Consider the following 24,764-nt stretch of genomic DNA (forward strand, 5'->3'; position numbering starts at 1 on the left):
AAAATCATCAGCTTAAAGTAGGAAATGTTTGTCTTTTCATAAGAAGCATTTCCTGTTTTGTAAAATACTTTCTGCACATTGGCCCAAGGAAGCCCGTATAAGGCAGTCTGCATCCTGTTCTCGTTTATTTCTTCATTAGGTGCATTGTAGCGGTGCTATGGGCACCAGCATAAAGCAGTGAAAAGAGTTTTTCCTATGGCTGAAAACTAGGAAAGGGTTTGAATTCTTGATGATTTTGAACAGCTTCGTTTTCAAAGGTTGCAGTTTCTTCATCAGGAAAATGGAGATAGTGATATTCAATTCCTTTGTCAAGATTTGCTGCCAAAAATGCTGCATAGGACCTTGGTACTACGGTCTTTGTGTCTCCTTAAAGTACATTGCAAACACGTATTATAGAAACAGCCCTGCTTCAGAGTCTAGGTTGTGAGAAGACAGGACTGATAGATGAGACAAATCAGTTGGCAGGGAAGAGGTGATGAAGCAAAAGTGAAGTGAACAGGTTATCTCTCACCAGTAAAAGCCTCGGTTCACCACTCACCAGGCAACCTTTTGCTATAGGTTTTTTTCTAATATGTTATGCTTTTAAACCTGTGTTTTCTGATTCAGTGCTCCATTACTCCAGCTTTGACCCAATACTGAAGGAAATCTAGATTAATGTAGTAGTGATGAGTCACTGTTGTAATACATATGTTCAAATGGGGACAGAAAGATGTTGTACATTCAACGTCTGCTTTGCACTCTTTGACGACCAAGAGCTTCCTTCTGCTTTCATGTGCAGTCACACATGCTTTACGTTTAGCTCCTCCATTTTCAAACACGAAGAAAGAGGGGGTTTTAACAAATAGTTTTGCTGTCTTAAGTTTAAAACAGGCTTTTAATCCTGCCACGTTTAACCTATTTAAATGCTACAGTTAAATAATTCTTTTTTCTAGGCCCGGCATTTCTCATCTTCTCTTTGTATTGCTTTGTCTTATATCATGGCACTCAGAAGACTCGGCAATCGAAGAATCAGTGCCTTCCTTGCTTGTGCTCCCATAGCAGTATTTGGATCTCCATTTGAGTTCTTCCTAGCACTTCATTCAGCAAAAGGTCAATCCTGGCTTATGTTTTCAGGTGCTAGCGTTTTGCTTTCTTCTGTAATCATAAAAAGGAATTTACAGCATTCCAGTTGGTTGGAGAGGTTGAACAGCTAGATAGAACTTAGAAGAAACAGCAGGGAATAGCCAATTCATCTACATCAAACACAAAAAAGTAGGAATAAATTGTCTGCTTCGGGGATTATGAAATCTTTTTAAGTACTTCAAACGAAGTACAATGAGCATGGGGCACAGTTGGCAGGCTCCTAGCTGCAGCTGTCAGATCCTGAAAATTAGGGAATCAAATGTTGACACTTAGAAGGCTAGATGGTTCAATTACAAGTGATCCTAGGTAAAGCTGTGATATTTTTAGCTCTTTACGCAATGCATTGTACTTTTCAGAGTTCAGCATAGGGCCCCAAGAACCTAGACTTTCCCAAGGTATCAGAATAGAGCCATACCATAGCTGTGCTTCGCTACAGTGGTTGAAACAAATATGTTTTTGAGAATGTGGCATAAAAAGTCCTCAGTTTGTTAATGGATATGCGAGGTTTGCTTATTCATTTACATAAGGATTTTAATTTTTTTCCTACAAATGCTCATTCATGCCTACCTGCCCCCTGGTTTCAATTTGCAAACAGAGAAAACAGTTAGTCATCCAGGATGACTTGTCACTTTTCCTCTAGGGCTGTCGAGCCCATCTGAATCCACCAGAAGCAGTTATCTAGGTCCGAACTAGATGGAGGGATTTTTAAGGGTAACTATAAAGGAGCTCACAACTTGAACATTAAATGGTTTAAGCCAGGACCCAGAATATATTACCTTACTGGTTTGCTGTCTTTCTCTTAACTTTTCACTAAGGATCCAGGTGCAGTTATATTCCCGTCTGTCAAAGGCTCCTTACACACAAAAATAGGAGAGTAGCTGGTAGTTGAGTTGTGAGAACAAAAGCGGCAAATCTGTAGGATTCATACAGGAGCCAGAAGCTTTTTGCTGTAAGAAGTTAACCATCATTTAAGCCAAATGTATGCAGTGATTCAGACAGCTGAACTGAACTGAATGCTCTCTCAGCACCCACTGGCATGAATAAATCATCAGTTTTATTGATCTGTGCATTTTCAATGATAACTGAAAATGGTTTTTCATTAAAAATACTCTGATTGATCCAAATTATTAGTAATGGGTACTTTAATACTTCTTTCCTGACCAGAAACAAGCACTCCTAGAAGAGATATCCTACTTAATGCTAATGAAGAGTTTTCCTGAGTGATTTGTCTAACGAGCAGGCTGTAGGAAACTTTCATTTTAATAGATTGAGGTAATACTGCTCATATCTTTTAGAATTTCATCCTTCTATGTATGAGTTATTAACTATATCCAGTAGTGGCTGTGCTAGATTAAATTTAGAGCCCCTTAGGAAAAAATACTGAAAATCTGTCATGATCAGGAACTTTTCTAAACTGAATTTTAATACTTTGGACAGTCTGTATCCCATTAATTGGTCTAGTTAGAAAATTAAAACATCTGTTCCTCCATTCTTAATAAAATAGAGATAGTCAGCTAAGATTTTCTACAATTATTGTGCTTGTGCAAATAATTTTATTAACAAAACTGTTTATTTGAAACCTTATTTAGATTATGTATTTGAGAAAGAAATCTTATTTTTTACAATTAATACTTTGTTTGCTATAGTACTTTAATATGAAGAATATTCTGATTACTATAACACAATCAAATTGATACAGTAATCCAGAAAATACTATTTTTGAAGATTTGACTCAAAAGTGAGAGATTAGTCTGGGATTTGTTTCTTTCTGAAGGCAAACTTACCCATTTTCTCCTTTGATGATAATATTGGAATAAGAATCCTGTGAAAACTTCATATGGGCAAATGTTAGTTTCAAGGAAACACTATGATGGGCTTACAGTGAAAGCATAAGGCGAAGTGTTAGAGGAGCTGGGCTTTGATCCCAGTTCAGCAATGCGCTGAAGCACGTGGTCAACATGCTTATGTTCCTTCCTGGCGGGGGGTAACCTGCCAGGCTCTGTATGGTCCTGGAGAAGCCATTTTAATAGCCATAATTCCATTTTGCCGTATTTAGAATTGTCGTAATACTTAATTACTTCACAAAAGTGTGGTAAGACTTAATCTGTTGATGGTAATCACTTTCAGATCGTAGTCAGTGGAGAAGCATAAAGTACTAGCATTGCTGGATTCTTTCAACAAAAATGGAACATAATGCCTGAGATCTGCCCAGGGATGCTGGATGCCTGCACGCTGCAGGACATTATATGAGAGATCAAAGTCCTGTTTTCATTCACTCTGTTTCATAATCTAGATTCCACGCTTGTTATGTTATAGTCGCCCATAAAAATAGCCAAGTGAAAGAGCATAATCTTTCTTTGCTTTCATTTGGATAGTTCTTATATCTCAGGGGGCTCTGACTCGGCTAGCGAACATGGGTCTCCAGGCTTGTTTACTTTAACGGCTAACTCAGTGCCAGCATTTGGTTCTTGCCCAGCCATTTAATCTTTGAAGCTTAAATAACTATTTGTGTTAAGTTGCTTGAGAAAGAAAAGCTTACTAGCGGACATAGCCTTGAATGGCACATCACTGCGGGCACTGACAGATCCATGGGAATTCTGTAGGTTGAGCCTGCTGAGTTTCGACGCAGGAAGCAGTTGACCTGGTCTATGGGAAAATGCTGCTGCTCAAAATTGGATTCCTTTTGGTTAGTTAACTTTAAAGTGATATGGCTAGATGATATTATTCTTTTGTGAACTATTCAAATTACTTTAAAAGACCTTTTACTGCAGTAAAATACAGTGTTTTATAGCATTTTAAGGGCTTTATTTTTCTTCCACATATAGATGGGAGAATGAGATGCATAAAGCTTCAGAAGTAATGCTTACACAAATGAAAGCCCTGCTATTTTACAAGAAGCTTATTTTTAATTTTTGGAAACCTACAGAATGATTCTCAGCTTTTAGGCTGAAGAAACCTAATTTTGCCATAAGATCCCTACAAGCCGCTGATTTAAGCGGAGTCAAATCTAATAACTCCAGCTCTAAATTTGGCCCTGGATCTAAAGAATCCCTCAGCTAGCGAGATTTTGAGGGGCTAATCTCTGCTGCATTTGGAGTAGTTGAAGTTGTTTGAAAAGTTGGCCAAATTGCTGATTGATTTTCTACAGATATTATCATTTTGCTACCATTTTTTACCTTGTTTGCGGCAATAAAAGCTATGTGAAAGGTTAAATTTGCTTTTAGAAAGCTAGAGATTGTGATGAAAGATCCATCTCCTAAAACGAACAGGTTTCACTTGTCAAAGTAAGCAACTTGTTCATTATGGGTGAAATTTTTATTATATAGTCCTAACTTAATAATAGAACATTGGTGGAATCAGTTCTTTAATCAACAAGATCCTTTGACTTCCATTGTAAAATACATTATGCTTTGAATATTGAATATGCAAATACTCTACCTCCCACTTGAGCTATTTTCAAGACGATAAAAGTAGCTGTAGAAGTGAAGAGAATAATAGTTTGCTTTTCATCCTGGGATAAACTGACAGAAAATCGTTCAGATTTGATAGCTGTATGTGGTCACATATTAAGTTTAATCCTTTACATCATTCTTTACTGTATTCCACTGGCCAAATGAAATCTCTCTCAAACTACTCCATCAAGACAGATGACTGTACTTCCCTTAAATTTTCCTCAGTTAGTTGGAGAGATTGTAATTATATTTTTATAATCTTTTGAAAGTCACAGAAAACTTGGTATTGTCTAAACAATAAAAAAAAGGTCTTTTGTATTAACTAAGAGGATATACTTGAATTTGCTTTGAAAAATAATTAATTCTGTTAAGACTATATAAAGTGTGCCAATAATATAACAAAGACAGTAGGACTGTAACAGAACTGCCTCCGCTGTGCAGTGCTGTGGCTTAGGTGACCTTGTCTATCCTTGTCCTAGGTAGCACGCACAATGTAAGATGGTATTCCAAAGCCACACATAGTCCGATCTGCATAGAGCACATTGAGTAATTTGTGGGTTTGTTCTTTCACCAAAAACGTTTATAGCTTTTGGCTTTAAAAATAGTTCTGGAGCATAGCAAGAGAGAAGCAGCTTTGGCCTAGATATTGCACAGGATGGCAGATGAACAGGGTTGATTTCATTTTGGGCATTTTGCCCAGGACACTTTTTATAGAACGTACAGTTACTCTGGGGGTTCTTAGGCTGTGGTCACACTGGGGTTTTGGATTTATTCTTTAGAAGAGAAAGGCATAATTTTGCAAAAAGAAAAATGAATGTAGATTTCCAAATCTTAAGTTATTTTATGTTTGAGTTTTAAACTTGTTATCAGTGTAGTGGGACTCATGTTTTCTCCTTGGGGCTGCCTGTTTCATGCTCGCTCTGCCCATGCTGAACCCCTCCTCGTCAAGGAACATTCTGAAGCCTGTTCTTACATCATTTACTCCGAGAAATTTTATTTGCTTTCCACCTCTGCATCTGAATGTAGTTTTTAGCTGTGACTGGCATTTGCTTCAAGCTCTCATGTAAAATATAAGAATAAGAGCTAAGCCTGTTTGACCAGTGGAAAACGTTAAGGCAAAGTATGACATGTTTGTTTCAACACCTGATATTTCCTATGTGTTACAAATTGGGCACACACGGATTCAGGTGTAAGTTGGCTAAGGCTGTTGGTCTGTAAGTATATGTATTATTTTGCTTAATCTTTAATAAAAATATAAATTCTCCATTACTTTAGATTTTGAGTGACATATCGTATTTCTCTGCTTCTATGCAAGAACTCCGTTTTTATGTTCTTGTTTTTAAAAACTTAGCCAGTGATATCATTTAGGTCTGCAAGAGTCAAGGAAAGAGAACAACAACTTTTAGCTATTGAGAACTAGCACATAAAAAAAAAAAAGGTCTTTTCCCATGCCCTCTTCCAACTTTGCTGTACTTTCTTATCATATTTCTTGGTCTGCAGAGCTCTTCCGGGCTACACGCTGCTGGTCTGGTGCTCTGTTACAAGTGTAAATTATTATTGCATTAACTTTTTTATTATCCATGATTCTCACAACATTTTCCAAAGAGTAATTACTTTTCCAACTGTCAAATGGCAGAACCGAGTGATCTCACTATTATTACAAATGAGTGAGCTGGAACAGAAGGCAATAGAGCTGGTTTTCTTGATCTCACTCAGTGAACAAATGCACAGCTGAAAATAAATGGACCCTGGGAATCCTGAATTCCAGTCCTCTGTTCTAAGCACTTAATCTTCAATATGCTGTCCAAATAGGATAATTACATTTTATATAGCAACAGTCTGCGATAAGGCCCTTTTTTGCTTTAAGTCAAATGATATTTCTGTTCTCTCTCATTCCAGTTCAAACACTATGTTAATAAGCTCCGGAGCAAAAACACATTTTATAAAAAGAAGCGACTGGAAATAGCAGAAATTACAGCTGAGTATGGTATCCTCCAGAGGACAGAAGAACTTCTAAAACAGCGCCACGAGGCTATTCAGCAGCAGTTGGTAATACAAGCATTTACTGCTACACAGTCCATCACCCTTGCTTCCCTGGCAACAGCTGTATAACGAGATGGATGTTGTTTTGTTAATGTATATCATCCTCAGCAAAGCTGCTGTACTCTGTTCAGCAACTGTTTCCTACAGGCAGTCATGACTGTTCTGCAGTTTCTTTTTAGGCTGAGGGGCTTGACCCTGCTTTTTAAAGTCAATGGTAAATCTTCACTAATTCCAGTTGAGCAAGGCTGAAGTCTTAAATTAGTTTTCAGTATCCACATACATAGTAAGGGCTTTGAAAATTATCAGCAGCAAGTAGGCTTCAAGTTACTGCTGCAAATATATAGAAATAGTATTTAAAAAAAGAGCGAGCAGGAAGGAAACATTCTAACCCCAGAATAATTAGAAGAAAATGCCTTTCACAGTAAGTGAAATATTTAAAACTGGGGGAATGCTTTTTCTAAGCCAGAACAGCAGGAGAAGGATTTCTGCTATACTTAACTATAAGTGTTCAAGGAATATACACGCATCCCAAATGCAAAGACATTCCCTTTTTAGTTCACAAAAATCTACTGCTGTAGTATTTTCTTCTAATACCAGTATTTTTGTTATCAGAATATTTTGGGTTTACTTATGCAGTTTTGTTATATGTGCATTTTTTGCATTTTTAAACATAAAAGTATTAGCCTTGTTAAAAGAAAATTGAAAGTGTGAGAATACATGGGATAGACTTTGGAAAGATACTCTTGTAGTTGCAGTGGATGATGTCCTACTGTTTCGATAAGGTGTTCATTGTTTAATTATAAACAAAATCAGAACTGCTACCTGGGTAGAAAGAAGCACCTAAGCAGTAGGATCAGAGCTTTTTCTCCTGATTGCTATTCAGCTAGAAGGAAGGTGTGTAGATGCGTGTTTTCCGCCAATAAAGTGTTTATCTACAGCACGGTAACTAATATACGCTAGTTGTCCCACAGGAAAAGCACAGCAGGGAGAAAGCACTAGAAGTTTGTCTGTGAAGTGGCTACACATATAGTCATATGACATACAGACGTATGGTCAGCAGGATATTCCCATTCAGGTCTGACCTTTTCTAGACTACCATGTAGTAAAACTACAGAGCTTTGGTTTCATAAAGTTCTTACCACCAGATGACTAGTGCACGATTTTCCCCCATAGAATCAAACATACCTTTTCTAGCCCGGGGCATAACGCCCTGTCAGACACCACACTGCTGTTGAAGGCGCAAAATGCTCCCGCCAGGGTAGCAGTAGCTATTAACAGAGACAAATCTTTTCTTAAACATATGGTTGTAAAAGGTTTTTGAGGATAAAGGACTTGGAGTTCATAGATACCATGGCGCTTTTAAGAATGAAGCTTTTGCTTTTTAACAAATTGTGGCTGCGTTAATCAACACTTAGCTTTCAGATTACGGAAAATACCCTCCGTACATACTTAATGAGCAAGCATTGCTACAGACTGTTACATCAACATATAATTAAATGTAAAGTTTATGCAATGTAATGCTAGGATTTGGTAAATGGTGTTAGTATTACTACAATGAATACAGCACTTACTTAGTTTTGCTTGACAGTTGTTTAAAAAATGATTAGCTACATCTTCAGATTAAGCATCTGGATTTTACATACTGAACTTCTTTAGAGCTTGACCTAAAGCCCACTTGACTTTGTGGAAACTTTCCAGTAATTTCATTGGGCGCTGGTTGACCAAATAGTGTGTTTACAGAAAGTTGTTATTATCCTACTATACAGGCGCTAGACAAAAAGTTAGTTGTTGCAGCAGCTAGATTAATAATCACTTTTAAAATAAATTGATATCAGTACTTAGCTTTTCCATGTTCTTACAATATTTTGGCACAGTGAAGGAATTTGCTATGCTTCTTGATTAATGGTCTTACGTTCAGCATTTATTTTTTGTGTCTACAGCAAGCTATTGAAGACAAGAAAGGTATTTCTGGATATAGTTACACCCAGGAGGAGCTGGAAAGAGTATCTGCAGTAAAGAGTGAAATGGATGAAATGAAAGGCCGGACGCTAGATAACATGTCTGAAATGGTGATTTTTGTCTTAAGCTATTGTATTTCCTCAGTTGGAATATCTGGTTCCTCAGCATAGAAGCCCAAGTTTAATACTTTTGGGTTTTTAATTTTCTTTTAATCTATGTTTATATAGAGAAATACATTTTCAAACAGTGTACAAGGGTAATGTTGAAAAAGTTTACTAAAATGTACATTTTTCACATTTTCACTAAAATGTGAAGAAGATATTTAGAATTATGAAAAAAAAGAAAATCCTACTTTCTTCCCCTCAGAAACATTAGGGATATCAAGTTTTGTCCTTGGATTTTGAGCTCTTTGTGATTTCAGAAGTGGTTTCCTATTAGCACATTATTTGAAAAAGACAAATGGTTTGAATCTTTAATAGAATATTTTTCCAAAATGTTTGTAAATTACTGGCATTAAGCATTTGTTAAAAAAAATACTTACTATGCCTAAAGAACTAAATATCTTGTCTTGTTCTCTATAGCCTAATTTTCAATTGCTCTTAGATCTGCCATGTTTTAATTTAACTTCCCACATTGCCATAGAAGCAAGACAGAATTTGAATTTCTAACTTGAAAATATTTTAAAAGAGCAAAAAGTGAAATAGCTTTCTTTGAAGTCATTAGGGGACTTTTAAAATAAAGCAGTATAACTAAAACAGACTGGCTCTCAAATAGAAAGCTGGATCAAATTTGAATTTTCAGTATAACTATTTTAAAGCAACTATGTTTTAGCATTTTCAAAGTCTATTTAACCTCTGCAGGCAGGTTGGTTGGTTTGTTCATTTTTGTAAGGATGTCTTCCTTTCTCTCAGTCCACCTCTGTGCAGCTCCTTCATTTCCCCCCACTCCTTAAGCGTTTTGGTTGCTGCACATAGGCTGTCTTCTGGGCTTCTCCCTACTGTTCTCAGCTGAAACAATGGGAGCAGAATTTGTCTCATTTGTGGTAATGACCCCACTGCAAGATGGGTTCTTTCCCTTTGTTAATTAGGCCTGAACTTGTGTTATGCTACATACAGTCCAGTCTTCATCGCACATTTTTTTCTCTCCATATTTTGGTTTTATTGTCTTTGTTTTCACATTCCTAATTATATAAACGTACTATTAGTATCATATTGTTAATGTATATTATTTTGTCTCTCCATCAGGTAAAAAAACTGAATGCTATGGTGGCAGAGAAGAAGGCAAGCCTAGCTCCTGTTATCAAAGAACTGAGACAGTTGCGTCAAAATTGCCAAGTTAGTAGAAAAACTTCTCTCATTCTGTGTAAATAAAGCCAGAATCACAAATAAGTATAAGTTACAGATCTCTGTAGTGCTGTACAAGGACATAATCAACTCTGAAGGAAAGCTGGAAATAGCAGAATGGGTCAACAGTGATTTGCAACAGGCAACATGGTAAAGACTGGAACTCATACAAGCTGACAGCGCAGGCACAAAATCAGGCTTAAAGTTTTGTCCTTTACAGCAATTTAAAAAAAAAATACTACACCAGGGGAAAATGTAAAAAATCATGGTTCAAAACCATAGAAAAGTTAGTTTTCAAATTGGTTTCAAAGCTTTTTCTGCATCTCAGCACTAATGACCTCAGCTAACACTCTCCTTTTTAAACGGATTGCAAATAATGTGTCATCCAAATAGCGGAATACATTGATCTAAGTCCTATACTAGGCTGTAGGAATGATAGATTTATCCATTTGTTTTCAGAATTTTATAGAGAGCTGAAGAAAAAAGTCATTCAGGTCCACAGCTGCTATAAGTTGGCTCATTGCCGTAGAAGTAAATAGGCTGTTCGTTTATCTATCAACCGAATCTCCAGACAACTTGCTTTTAGTGGTTCTATTGGAGGTGTCAGCAAGTGAAATCCAGCTAAGGCATTTGTTGTGCACAACTAGAAAGCTGGCTTTTCATAGGTAGCAAGTATATTAATCCTTTCTTAATCTCTATTTTTATAATTGTTTTTCCTTTCTTCTTGCAAACGTTGCCCTATTAACCTACTGCATTAAAGCTATGGATGTGGCTGTACAGAGGAAGTTTGCACACTATGTTGTGGTGTATACAGCTGATCCTCCAGTATGCGAGTGGAGGCTAGTGGCTTTCCCTTGTGTAATAAAACCCATGTGCCTGCTCGGTTTATGTAAGTGTCTGTGAGTGTGCCAGTAGCTGAGTTTGATGTGTGAGACCGACAAGAACAGTCTGCCTGAATGTCACATGTCAGTCAAGTGAAGATTTCATTTATGTACCCTTTTGCCCTTTTCACATAAGGAATTAACTCAAGAATGTGATGAAAAAAAAATCCAATACGACAGTTGTGCAGCGGGGTTAGAAAGCAATCGCTCCACACTGGAACAGGTAAGATGGTGGCTTGTTCATGCATGTTAATAAATGCTATGCTACAATATTTTCCCTGCCTTCCCTCTGGATACGGAAAGTACAAATCCACTTCAGGTGGAAATGAGTCCATGGTGATCCACAGCTATGCAAATCATGCCTGAAGCTGCTGTGGACTAGCCACAGCTGCACACACCCCCTGTTCTGGGTAGCGACAAATGAGCTCAGTGGTACATCAGGCCATCCACTGATGTCCAGCTTTGATTAGCAAGGATACTATAAAAGAAGATGCATCTGCCAGAAATCCTGCTGACTAGATAGTATCTGAGAAAATAAGGATTAATTTATCAAGATGACTCTTTATATGGATTTAGCAGATTCATTAAATTAGCCGCCAATCCAATGGGACAACTAATGTACTGAAATTGACAGCAAACACACTTCATTAAATGTGACTTGTCTTGAATTCTTGCATACAGCCGCTTTTTAAAAATACAGCCATACAGGTATATCTGAGAGCTTGTGCCTATGTAGTTTATGCATTGCTTGAACGACAGCACTTTTAGGAGGCATCACAATCCTTTATGGTGGGGACAGACACACCAATATTAATATGCTTGTATGAATCTGCTTTATCTCACTAGATCACCTCCTCTGAATTTTGTCTGGACTTGATTTTTCAAGGGCTTGCCCACATAAGCAATATACTTCAAAATAAAAAAGTCATACATTTAAAGCATCTGTGGATATATAGATAATTCTTTTCCTGCACTAAAAATACCTTTGTATGACTTAATCCAAGCAAAATAAAAGAATCCACAGATGAACCTACTCTGAAGCAGACTAAGAGTATTTAGCATAAGAATAAGCATAAGAATAGCATAAGAACTATTTTACAATAGCAATCAAGGCTTTTTTTCCTTGGCAGACAAATCTTAAGTCATTTTCTAGCACACAATGACAATCACATCCACTGGTTAAGCTGGACATGACTGTCAGCAAACTCTTGCAGTGAACAGTAGAACAGTTTTCGAGCTGATGGTCTGAAAATCCTATGGTGACAGAGCTTTGGAGTTGACAACTGCTGTGTGACCTGGGGCACATGAATTCCATCTGGATTAATAGGGTTTTTTGGTATGGACCATTTAGAGGTGGGACTAACCCGCTATCTCCATACTCAACATAATTATTGATTGCTAATTAACATACTATTAACACGTCTGTAGCTTCTAACATATATTTTGCAGATGTGTTCCAGGAAATGCTTATTCACAATTGTACTTAGCACTTAAGATGTGCTTAGGACCAAGAGCCTTGGCAGCACTTGTGAAGTCTGTTAGAGGTCGGTCATATTAATAAACACCTATTAACAATCATTTAGCATCTGTAAGTGTGACTGAAACTGCAAATCAAAAAAAAATCAGTTGTGTTTATCATTAAAAGAGACAGAAGTCTTTTATAAACATTTAAGAGTTATTGATTCAGTATTATGTCTGTTTCTATTATGGACTTTCATGGTTTATGTGGCAACACAGGGCATCTCCTGTGGACTTCCAGTTACGATGTCCTTTGAAATATTGTTCTTGTGCTACAGGAAGTGAAAGGACTTCTTGAGGAGTGTGTTCAGGAAGAAAGCAACTACCGTTATATTAACTGCATGAAGAGGGTAAGATCACAGGAGGGACCAAATCGTTCATTGTGAAATGAAATAGGAATTTTTTTTTTTTTATAATTATGGATTTCTTTATAGAATCTAGAAATACAGCTGCAGCGTGCTAAAGAAGAAATGAAGGCATACGTCTCCCCAGACCCACAGGAGAGACGAAAGGCAATTCGGTAAGTATATTGATGTGTTCCCTTTGTGTTAACTTGAGGTTGAAGTTAGGAATTTTCTCACTGGCATTTGAACTGGAGGAGTTCACCTGACAAATTTAGAAACGCTATAATAATCTAAAAATAAGCATCTTGAATTCCAGTATATACTGCTGTAAACCTATGAGTTCTCTCAGACATACCAAAAGATTTTCCCTTCCTGCTGGAGATTATAGGCCCCAGATAGCGGTTTTAACTTGCAGCCCCTGTTGGCACAAGCTCAGATAAGCTGTGCTTCAACTAGGTCCTGCAGGAAGTGTGGCTCTACCAGACATAATGCCTCTGCCAAGTTTCCCTGAGACTCCAGTGTGCAGGAGTAGGTCTACCACCTCTCAGAGAGCAACCATGTGCTGCCCTCAGATCCTGGCCATTTCTTGCAAATCTGCTCTTCTCTGAGGTATAATAGCTGTCACCATCACTGGTACAGGAATGGAGCACTGCATGTACTCATCCTAAATGGATTTTGTGTGGCTCCTATTTGCAGTTCTTACTGGAGGAAGAATGAATATGGTTCTGCACCATCACATGAACCTTCATCTTTATGCTCAATTTGATTTACTCCAATATAAAAACAGTTGCTTCATCCTGTGAGTTTTTTCAGGACCCTTTGCCTTTGCCTGGTAGGGAGACAAGCAGAAGAGGTTATGAATTGAGCTCATGATTTTTTTTTGTGTAGTTTTCTGTTTTAAATGTTGCAGTCCTGCCAAAGATTGACATGATTTCTGAGAATGAGGTATTTTGGATTAATTATCTGTGCTAAGAAGTCTAAACATTACTGTGTTATATAGATTTTTTTGCACTTTATTGCATACTAAATATTTTTGTAAAAGTATCCAGTTTAAAATCTTGTATATGTTCAATCTTTTAATACAATATAAAAGGTGAAACAAAATTCAGGCAATAAAGTCAACACACTGGTTTAGCCCCATCAAAATTAAACATCAGGAAAATCCAAACCAAAACATTAGAAGTGTCAAAATTTTATTCTGTTTTGAATTCTTCATAATTACTTTTTCAAACTTCCAGAATTTTGCATGAAATAGAAATTTCATTTTCCAGCCAGTTTTATCTTTGACCTCCAAAAGACTTCTTAGATCCTAGCTGTCAACAAAATAAACAAGCTTAAATTGTTGTCACTAGTTTTACAAAGTGGTCTTTGGCTTTCACACCATAGTATTTCTCAGTCATGAAAATATTTATCAAAACAGTAGTTATAAAGTTCGTGTTTGCCGGCCATAATGAGGGGTCTTTTTGTTTAATTTTTTCATGAATGGAAGGAGTGAAAAATGCTCTGATGTTTTGAAAGTAGGAATGGCTCTCCTCAAAGGTATAGCTGTTGCTGTACCAAGCAATCTCCATAGAGTATAGAATTTTTAGATCAGAGCAGAGGGGGCATCGGCTCTGCCTTGTACGTCTCCATCTCATAGTCTGCATCAATCAGCATTCCTACAGTTTGCTTTATTGCTTAGGCTTTAAAAAGCCACAGCAATGTAGTTCCTTAATGGAGGCCTTTTCTTAGATTTCTGCATTTGTATTTCAGAGACAGGACAGATTGTTGCTTGAGATCTGTGTAATCTGTCATGTCAGAGCTGTGGTTCATGTACAGTCTTCCGTACAGTCTGCCAAAATGTTTCACAGAGTTGTCTCATTTACAAAACAATTTGAAAACATGGCTGAGTGGCAAAGCGAAGCTAGAACTGCTTAATTAGATAATTAATAATTGTTCTACATTCTGTTTGAAAGCTTCAGACCACCCAATGCGCTGACATCACAACAGGAAAAGAGAAACAGTAGTTGTCTGTCACTTCTCAAAGGAGATGGAAGAATAAATTAATTTCCCAAGATATCTGTCGTCTTAGGACTTCTTACCTATCAGAATAACTTCTGGACTTTTCTGTTGTAGTGGTGGCAACGAGGGAAGCACTGTTAGTTGGTAGCAAATGTAATCAAATGTCATTCAGTATCACCAGAGGCAATTCCTTCACTCGTGGAGTGAAAAAAGGCAATAGCTGCCCACTAAGATTTTATGGGCTCTGGAATGGGGCCCTTGACAGGGATAGCGACATGACAAACTGAGTGCGAATTGATCCCTGCACGGATTCCCTCAGGAGACACTGAGAGATGAGGTGGTCTTCCTCTGTCAGATCCTTCATGAACTAGAAGTCCTGATACACGTTGCACTGGTATCAGTGGAGCCGCATCTCCTGCGGCTCTAGGACATGAGGCAGAGGTCACTAAGAAATGAATGGCTAGATTAATATGCATCACAGAGACCTTCTGCAAGGATCTGAGGCATGAAAATGTTTAAACGCTGTAGCAAACAATGTAGGAAAATAAGAGTAAGAAAAGAAAACTACTAACATTAGGGTGGAGAAGAAAAGGACGAGGAGATAGAATGTGAGTGGAGGCTAGGAAGCCTCTTTTTCCATCTCACAAAATAATGGAAGGCTGTAGGAAGTAAAAGATTTGTCTAATGAAAAATTATGAAACGTCAAAATTAAGCAGAAGGATGAAAAAAGAAGTGGTTGTGAGAAAAAAACGTAGTGATGATATGAATATTCATTAGTATGAAAGGCAAGACGGCTCAGCCAAGCAGCTGAGAGGAAATGCAGGTCAAACATCAGGCGCTGTCCTTTTATGGCCTTGCAGGGAAGGGGAGGGTCTGAGTTTATTCACAGATGCTAAGCAAAAAATGCTCCAGCTGAAATACTTGTGAAATGAACGTCCACAGTGCGAGTATTCGCACAGACAAGCCATCAAAGCCAAATGCTGGAATTAAGTGTGAGTCCAACCATGTAATTCCAGGTATGGTGAGGAGAATGTGAACGGAGCATTACCACTCTCTCTGCTGTCCCCATTTCACTTGCTAACTGTGGGCACAGAAGCTAGGGAAATTATCCCTCTCGCACAACTATACACGTTTTTGACCCTCTGTAAGAGGTCGCAGACCTGTCATATTTAATTGAATTACAACCAAGTACAATACAGAGATCTTTGCAAAATATAAAATGAGATTATAAAATTTTTTTCTAGACATCCTTTCAGAATGTGAATGTATTTTTCAGCAGGCACTGGAATGTAAACGGAGTAAAAATGAACTATAAATAGAACAGCACTTTCCTAACAACGTATTGAACAAAAAATGTCTTAATTCTGACCCCCTTTATTGAATATAAACTCTCCGTTCTGTGGAGTCACTTCTTAGGAATGTGAAAAGTTAGTTTTCTTCTCTAAATATAGAAAGTTGTGGGTTTTTTAAATGAAGTTATTAAGTTGCATTCTTTCCAGTCATCATTATAAATAGTAAAGAAAAACTTACTAGGAAAGACATCTAATCTTCTAATGATTACTTTGAAGACTCTACTTAAAAATAAAAAAAATACGTTCTTGAGGCCAAATGTGTGCGAACATATGCTGTGTGCCAGTGGAAATACGAAGATTCAGTGTGGCTTTCCATGTCTTTGATTTGGTGAGGATTGCTAGGGATCAGCTGTGCAGCACAGCACTTGGGGCAGCCTCAAGACAGCTCTCATTTGTTCTGGCTAGAATTGTCCAAGAGTGAGAGATCATAAAATGATCCGGCTTCATTCCTTGCACATCCATTCTGCGGGCGTATGGCAGGCAGGACCAGGTGGCCAGGGGCCCCAAGTGCTGTGTTGAAAGCCTGGAGTACTTAGTAGAAATGGAAGGAATATAAGAAACGCAACGCCTTGCTTTTACTCGGCTGCTCACACACTCTAGCAAACCTTCATGCTCTGGTATCAGGAAGGCTGGTATTTCTTTCTGGAAATTAGGATTTCTCTATGCAATATTCTTCAACCCTGAGCAATCTGGAAAAGTTCTTTAGATGAGCTGTGTTGTTTTGTATTCCGCTAGCAAACTCTCAACCTCTGAGTGTACCTGTTACACTCAAAATATAATAATGGATTTTTTTTCCCAAGCGAATCAGTGAAAATTTTTTTTATTGTCACATTTCAAAAAAAATTCAAAATAAGTACATAATAACGTGTCTGAATCCTGCTGTTATGCTGTGCATATTGTCAGGTTTCATGTATCAAGTTTGCATATGTCAGAAAGTGATCCAGCCACTTGTTACAGACAAAGGTGTGCAGCCAAGATTTTTAATAATGAATGTCAACAGTTATGCTTCTAAGCCTATATTTAGGCACCTAAATGTGACGGCTGTTTTCTGAAAGTGAGGAACGCACAGCGATTCCATTGCTGTCATTGGATTTGTCAAACCTGGGGTGAAATACTATTCCCCTTCATTCCTGTATTTTCCCACTCATTCTAACTCTACATTTACAGCAGTTAAGGGCTGTGGATTTGTAAGCTCTTCACGCTTGTACAAATGAGGCCACTGGCTAACTTCAGGATATCACCAGGCTAAATGCATTATTATAAAGGAATTGAGTGTGTCTTATCTTAAACGATCTTGCTGTTGTCTTGAAGCTGGAAGGAGCAGTAATCATGCTTGCTTCAAAAATGTAAGAGAACTTATCCAATACCACTTTTCCCAACTGCACCACTGAGAGGATCAGAGATCTGATCCTTGATGTCAAGGGATATGTTGTCCAATGACAAAAAGGTTTCTTCATGCTTCCTCCTCTCTCTCATTTATGAACCTCACAATACTTTCATAATTTCCTATGCTTGCATCATTATTCTGTCCTATTACATAGACCCAAATAAAATAATAATAAAATTATTTTATATTTCCTCTAGAGAACAGTATACACGAATGATCCTTGAACAAGAAAACTTTGGGAAGGTAAGAATGAGGTTTTTACCTTGTAAAAACATTGTTCGGTTCATATTTTTGTGGGGCTTATTACCAAAAGCTGTGGCCAGTCTTTTATAAAAAGCATATTGCAGCCTACAAAGAAAATTCCATTACTGCTGGCATTGGTAACTAATACCCTGAAAAGAGATCCTGCTCGCTCTTCAGGGCTTGATTTCCTGCAGAGTATAGCATGAGCCACTTGTAAAAGATAGTCAAACAGCTTAACGTGACAGCACATTCCCTGAAAACCATTTGGATAAGAAACTGAAACTTGGGCATAACAAACCGTGCCAGCTCAAATTTTCTGTTGTATATAAAGCAACCTGTTGAAGACAATAAATTTTGAGCCTGTCAGCTTTATCACTGTTATTAAAGGCCAGGGGATCATCAGCACAGCAGTGTTAAACAAAAGCAGTTGTCCGTTTGTAATCTTGTACAACGCTCAGAGCAGCATGGACGAGGTTAGGCTTACCAATTCATACTTAACATCTTTCTTTTATTCGTTTCCTTTTTATGAGTGAGTCTGTCAGCGATATCTACAGATTTGGGCTGCTACTATTAATAATCAGTAGCAGGTTTCATTGTAAAACATTAATTTCATGTTTACAATATCACGATATGAGTTCATTGCAGCTTGCAACTTGATGCTGCAAGAGCTGTGTATGGAAATTAACTCAGAATTTGAGCATAACTTCTCAAATAGATAAGGCTGTTATTTAGACAGTTTTAAAAGATTGAAATCATTGTCAGTCCGTACAAAACCCATAACAGAGTCCCGGGTGTTAATGCATTTATCACTTGCAAGGACTGTTATCAACTTGAACAAAATAATATTTCAGTAGCATATAAAAATCTTTGTCATTCCGAGCTGCCTATGTAAGCAATTTTTGTGGCATAAAACTGTTCTAAAAGTCAAACATTTTTGTATTTTTAACAGAAATTACGGGAGAAGCAGAAAGCTGTACGGGAAAGTCACGGCCCAAATATGAAGCAAATTAAAATGTGGCAGGATTTTGAGCAGTTAATGGAATGTAAGAGAGAATGTTTTCTGAAACAACAAAATCAAACGGCCATTGGTCAAGTCATTCAGGAAGGAGGTAAAGATAGGCTTGTATTGTGAATTCTTCCTTCTTGATACCAACATAAAGTAGGAAGACAGCGCGTTGGCTTCCTAAAGGTAACCTCGTACTAAATATTGTTGCTTTCATCATTTCTACATAAATTTGTTGTACGTCATTTGGTTTTGCTGGATAAACAAAGAGAGCAACTAACCACTCTACGAAGCTTTTCCTCCATTGCTTAAGTGACAACATAACATGGTTAGGAAGATTTGTTATGAGAGCTGCACTAGGGTGAGCCTCATCGTAAATCTTTGCTTTATGAGGCTGGGAATGGCATGCATCTGCAGAGAGATCAAAGGAAAAGAAATCCTTCTCCAGGGTCACAGAAAACTTATGTAATTGCTCAGCTCCCTATTCTGTATCAGTAAGGTTACATTTTTGCAAGGCCTGAGACTTGATTTTGTATAATTGTGGCCCTCCTGGCTTGGCCGTCTCCTTCCCTATTGTCTTTATTCACCTAGTGTGACTGGCAAGAATGGAGCCATTTTCACTCTGAGCTGCACAGGCCTTGCCCGCACACCCCCAGTCATACTTTCCTTGCACGGTTGAATTAAACTGATTGTGCTTCCAGGAGACAGTTCATTGCTACAGCGTCAGGAGAACAATTACTTGGGTTCTGAGCTTTTTCCATTATCTTTTGTTGTTGTTTTTAACAAATGTATTTTTTCCTTCTTCTGTTTTTTCTGAGTTGCCCACGTGAAGGTGTAAACGGTGGTCAACTAAAGGCTTTCTCCGCTGAGGACATTTTGTGCCATTATGTCTGTGCAGTGTGGTTCCAAAGTGATTACGCTACCCAAAGAGGGTCATCCCAGGGGTGGAGGGTTATTGATGGATGTAAATATGGCACAGTGGCTCTTGCATATGTTGAAATATGCAAAACAGGTAGATAGGCAAGGCTGCCTTATACTCTGGCTTTGACCTGTGAGCTGCAGGCAACTGTCAGGCATCTTAAAATTGCATTGTGAGACCCACGGCTGACCCAGGAGAAGAGGAATGTAGGTGAGGCTTGAAACTGTCCCTCACGCCTCATCATTTCAGATGAGCGCTCTTAGCCGCAATCAAAGATCAGAAGCAGAGAGATAAGTCTGTGGGACCAGAACCCCTGCTATTCTTCTGTAGTCTCTTGGCTTACAGAATATCTAGATAGGGGTGGGTTTTTTTAGTTCTTCCTGCCTGAAGTAAAACATCTTTTCAGGACATAAAAAATAATTTTTCTTTCTTTGGTACCTAACTATGAGATCATCTGTCTTCTGTATCAAGACAGGGTATGGTAATTATATAGTTTCTAGTTTGCCTTTGCATTAAATATATTTGCTAAGAGAACTACAATAAAGTCTGACAACTACATTTTGACTGTATGGTATTTTTTTTTTTACATATCTTAGGTGAAAGAAGGTAAATTGTTAGTGACAAGTAGCTTGCTGGGCCTCAGGCAAAAGTGGTTTGAATGGGTAGTTTAATGAAATTTAATTCAGATGCCCTCCAGAGGGTTCAAAGCTGCAGTGTATGTGTAAGGAGTGGGTCTCAGACCCATAGATCCCCAGGACATCCTCATGTAAGCCCTCCCACACCGCTGAATAGCTGAAGATAGTCTTTCCCAACAGCTGCACACTAATCTTTCCCAGGACAAGGAGAAACATTTCCCCTGCGCACATTTCCAGTGAGTGTGGAAGGATGGCTGTTGTGTAGGACATGGGCACAGGTAGTGTTGGCTGGGGTGGGGAGAACGTGCAGCATTGCCACCACCCGCTGCTTCCATGAGTTGATCACTCTGTGTGGCGGGAGAACGGGCTTTAGTAAGGCCCTGAAGGGAGACCATATCAAATGGGAAGGGAGAAGCTCAGGAAGAGGGCACATCCAGACTATATCGTGTGGGCACAGCTGTCTCCAGAGACGCCTATACGTTTTCTCCCTGCTGGCCCTCTACCATTATTACCATACTTTACCTGCATTGCACTGCAGGGTCTGTTGGTCTGAAGAGAGTTATGGTAGTCATATATCTGGACTCCTAAAGGAGGGTTTTGCTGAATGCTTGCCAGCAATAGTAGAATAACACAGACAACTAGATGTGAGACACGCCGAAAACATAGGATAATCACCAAAAATGGGCATTTAGGTTACTTGGGAATCAGCCTATAGTTCAGAGTCACCAGACGGGGCAGGGAGAAAGGGGATTTCATGTACTTCAAGTCAAAACTTTTAACAGAACCCTAAAAACCCTATTTGACTAGGCCATTAATGCAAAGAGGTATTACACAGATTAGCCTGCTGCCCAGGGAAAAGCAATGCTTTTGAAATTCATAGCAATGATGTAGAGTAAGATTGAATATAACCATTTTCTGTTGCTCTGTTCAGAGTTGCCCTAAAAATAGTTCATCTTTCTTCCTTGTAAAAACAGTTTATTGCTAGTTACTCAAAGATGACGTGATTGTTGTTCTGATCTGATTAGTGTTCTGTCATTTGTACTGCACCAAGAAAGGGCACACAGATTATACACTACAGCAGCAGCAAAATGACTTTCTGAGATGAAGCAGAAAATCATAATAGCTGTTATGAAAAGAAAATTGGAAAAACTCAAATGCTATTTTTAGCTTTTTATATGAGTGGACATTTAATAAATGCAACTTTAATGGATTCTGTCCACTGGCTTTTCATGATTTGATGGGAGCGTTGAAAAATCTTTGAATTTCAGTTTTATCTTTACTTCCTAACTTGCAACAAAAAGCTTCTAATTTTTTTACTTTGTTATTATTAATACTCTAGCTGGTTAACTAATAAGATTAAACATTACCATATGGAAAAAATACCTGCCTTTCCCTTGTGATGGTCCAAATAAATAAAAAATGTGCATAGCTAAATTTGGGGCTCCAGCACTTACCAGATTTCTTCCAGTTGGAATGCTGATCCAAGCAGTCACTCATGAGCGGCAGCTTGTTTGGTTTCAAAAGGTTTCTCCTTATCTTTACCCAGACCTGGATGAGGAAGTATTCCAGCTATAAAACTACTGCAGTATTCTGCAATTTTGCATTATTTAGTCATGTTGACTTCAGCTGTCCTTAGAGCTGCTGGCAAGTTCCACATGGACCTAAGAGATAAATAGTTACAGGCATCAGAAATGGGCATGAGAAAACAGTACCTGCCATTTTACCTTCTAGATATCTGATTGTTTTGTTTGTATTAGTGGTACCATTGTACTTCCGTTTGAACTATGATAGATAAAAGAAATGTTCTTAGACTTCCTTAAGTAACCCAAATCTAGGAATACTAATTTGCATATCTTTACTCACATGGATATTGCTACTAAGGAAGTCATTTGCATATAGTTGCCCACAGTCATAAAAGTTAGGCCCTGCTATTGTATTTATTATGTTTAAATATACTGATTTCCAGGGATTTCTTGATAAGACTTTCCCACAGCATGATGCTGCTCACCGTTATAAAATACAATACAACAGAAGTATTTCGCAACAGTTCAGTGTGTAGAGAATGTCCTCACAATGAGGATGTTCAATTAACAAATACGGATAGTGTAGTCCCCCATCAGCAATAGAAAATCTGTTTGACAAGTGACTTGCTTGTTCAAGAACTGGAAACGAACTACAGAGCTGCTTCTCCTTAGGTCAGTATTTCATGTCTGGCCCAGATGAACAGTGGCTGAAAGCTCACTGCTCGCTACCTGTGGCTGCCCTCAGCAAGTGACCTATGCAGAGCGCTTTGGCAGTATCAGTCCAATTCCTAAATCACCACTCTGGCAGTGTCTGGCAAGCCTGGAGCCAGCTTCCACGCAAAGGCAGACAGATGTATGACTGAAAGACCACGGAGACTGAAGTGCTGTCACTGAAAGGTGTCCCCTTGGGAGAAAGGTCATGACACATTGACACAGCAGAGTGTGGGAAGCTCTTACTCCGTCATCTTGTCTGCAGACGAGGGGAGCGCCCATGCTTGCAGATCTGGTTTCTCTCGTTGGCCCTGTATTTGTCCAGACTTAAGTGAAAAAAATAAAGAACTCAGTCTGAATGTGTGCCCCATGTTATCATTTGCAGCGGTAGGTTTCCTGCTGAAGGAACGCTGTTAACCCTTCAGCTGCCTTTCTCTACTGCAATCTGTAATGGAAACAGAATTGAAATTTTCATGGACGTGCCAGTGTTCCAGTGAGGAAGTGTTACACAAACCAACAATTTTATCACAAGGTACCACCTGTCTGGGCAACACGCAATCGGGTAGCTGTTTTTTAACAATCAGATTTTGACCTATTTCCAGCTTGTTTAAAGAGTTCTTTAAATTCTCAGCATGAATTTAAAATAGGTTCTCCAAATCCTCGGTGTCTCTGTGCAGTTAGTTCCACAGTAGCAGTCTCCAGACTGCCGAGGCAATCCGTTTTATTCCAAGGTCACTGGGTGAAAAGGGTATTTCTCACAATTGCATTACACTGATCTTCATTCTAGTTTACAGACAGAAAAACGCTGTAAGCCACAGCACCGTGGTGATGTCAAACTCGATGAGGAGCTCCGCTTTTTTTGGGGGGGGAGAGGAAACATATTCCAAAAAATCAGCAGGAGCTGTGAGACAAATCATGCAGCCCTTACTTTCACAAAACCCTCACTGACTTCAGTGGGAGTTTTGCCAAAATAAGGTCTGCTGGATTTAGCTCTGTATTCTTCCTCCTGACAGAACAAGCAGGAATTAAAGGGCCAGCATCTGTTTTATAAAACACAGAGAATAAAAAAGAACTGTAATTATTTAAAATAACGACTTTCATCCAACACAGATCAATGTTCCATTAGACAAAATCCAGTTTATAACAAAATTTAATGATTGTGAAAGTTTTTCTCAGCACAAACAATCAAAATACACAAGTCCTTAGCAATATGGTTTGATTTTTATTTGACATCTATGAGAGGCTGTCTTGCACAAATCTAGTGCTGGAGTATTTATAGTGTTTACCATTAAAATACAACTTTATGCATTACCTTGTATTTAAAGGCATTATTTATACTTATTATAAAAAAGTATATTTTTACTCTTTTTGCATTTCCATTCCTCATAGTTTTGAAAGAAAAGTATGTTTTTTCAAATTAGGACATACACAACCAGCATTTGCTGAATGCCAAGAACTAGAGTTCTTTTCCTGCAAATGGATCTACCCAGGCCAATGTCTGTTATACTGCCTCAGTTCAGGCTATAATTATAGAATAACATGTCATTTTTAAGCATCTGAATTTTATTGCAACTGCTTATGTTTTAAAACCACTCATTTACACAGTAAGCATTTAATTAGGTCTACTCTCGAAATAGGATAAAGCCAAATCATGCACATTTTGCTAATACCAGAAAAAAATGCAGTTGATAGGAGTATGGAAAACGGGATCTTACCAATTTTCAAGGATAAATTCCTTTCTCTCTCCCTACTTCTTTTCTCTGGAATGGAATAGAAAATATGCCTGGCACTCAGGGAGCAACAACAACAAAACCATAAAGGCATACATCATGTACAAATAATAACCATGTAAGGGAAATAATGAAGGAATGAAGGAATTAATCTCACAGTTTTTCATTATGAATTTTACAACTAGTTCATACTGAAAAAAACCCCCACAAAATTCTCAAGATTTTCTGTAATTAAAATTTATAGGGTTTTAATTCTTTTTTATTTACTGTATTACTGTTTTTTAAATAGCAGTTGAAACTCTAAGGTTATAAAATATTAATAATTCAGCAGTTTACTTGACTTACACTATGGTAGCATTTTCTGATGAGTAAACTAGTTTTTAGGCATTTCTTTGCAGTTATCACAGAAATCTCAGAGCCATTAGTGAAGAATTACCAAAAGCAAAAAGGACTGATTAATTTGGGATTCTAAAAATTGAAAATTCAAAAAGTAAAAATCAGATGCAAATTATGCCTTTTACTTATCAACTGCTATTTAAGTGATGCATTGCTCCAAGACTGCATTCTGTGGACTGCAGCGTTAAAAAGCTTTGTATTT

General features: G+C 38.0%; 1 protein-coding gene and 1 long non-coding RNA gene across 4 annotated transcripts in view; one reads left to right on the forward strand and one right to left on the reverse strand.

Annotated features, from left to right (window-relative positions):
• IFT81 (intraflagellar transport 81) overlaps positions 1 to 20,125 on the forward strand; it is a 43,560-nt gene extending 23,435 nt beyond the window's left edge. For all 3 annotated transcript variants that reach the window (XM_064466179.1, XM_064466180.1, XM_064466181.1), the window contains 8 exons: positions 6,474 to 6,623; positions 8,558 to 8,686; positions 9,821 to 9,910; positions 10,937 to 11,023; positions 12,597 to 12,668; positions 12,753 to 12,838; positions 17,600 to 17,645; positions 18,595 to 20,125. In XM_064466179.1, coding sequence (XP_064322249.1) covers positions 6,474 to 6,623; positions 8,558 to 8,686; positions 9,821 to 9,910; positions 10,937 to 11,023; positions 12,597 to 12,668; positions 12,753 to 12,838; positions 17,600 to 17,645; positions 18,595 to 18,777 — 843 coding nt within the window. In that variant the 3' untranslated portion in view covers positions 18,778 to 20,125. The remainder of the gene's footprint in view (positions 1 to 6,473; positions 6,624 to 8,557; positions 8,687 to 9,820; positions 9,911 to 10,936; positions 11,024 to 12,596; positions 12,669 to 12,752; positions 12,839 to 17,599; positions 17,646 to 18,594) is intronic.
• Positions 20,126 to 21,631: 1,506 nt separating this feature from the next.
• LOC135315806 (uncharacterized) lies at positions 21,632 to 24,196 on the reverse strand. The gene is made up of 3 exons (XR_010375291.1): positions 24,152 to 24,196; positions 22,211 to 23,476; positions 21,632 to 21,863 (listed from the first exon to the last, which is right to left on the reverse strand). It is a non-coding gene; the product is annotated as an uncharacterized LOC135315806 (long non-coding RNA).
• Positions 24,197 to 24,764: the final 568 nt, after the last annotated feature.

This window comes from Phalacrocorax carbo, chromosome 15, assembly GCF_963921805.1.
Source record: "Phalacrocorax carbo chromosome 15, bPhaCar2.1, whole genome shotgun sequence".
NCBI lineage: Eukaryota > Metazoa > Chordata > Aves > Suliformes > Phalacrocoracidae > Phalacrocorax > Phalacrocorax carbo.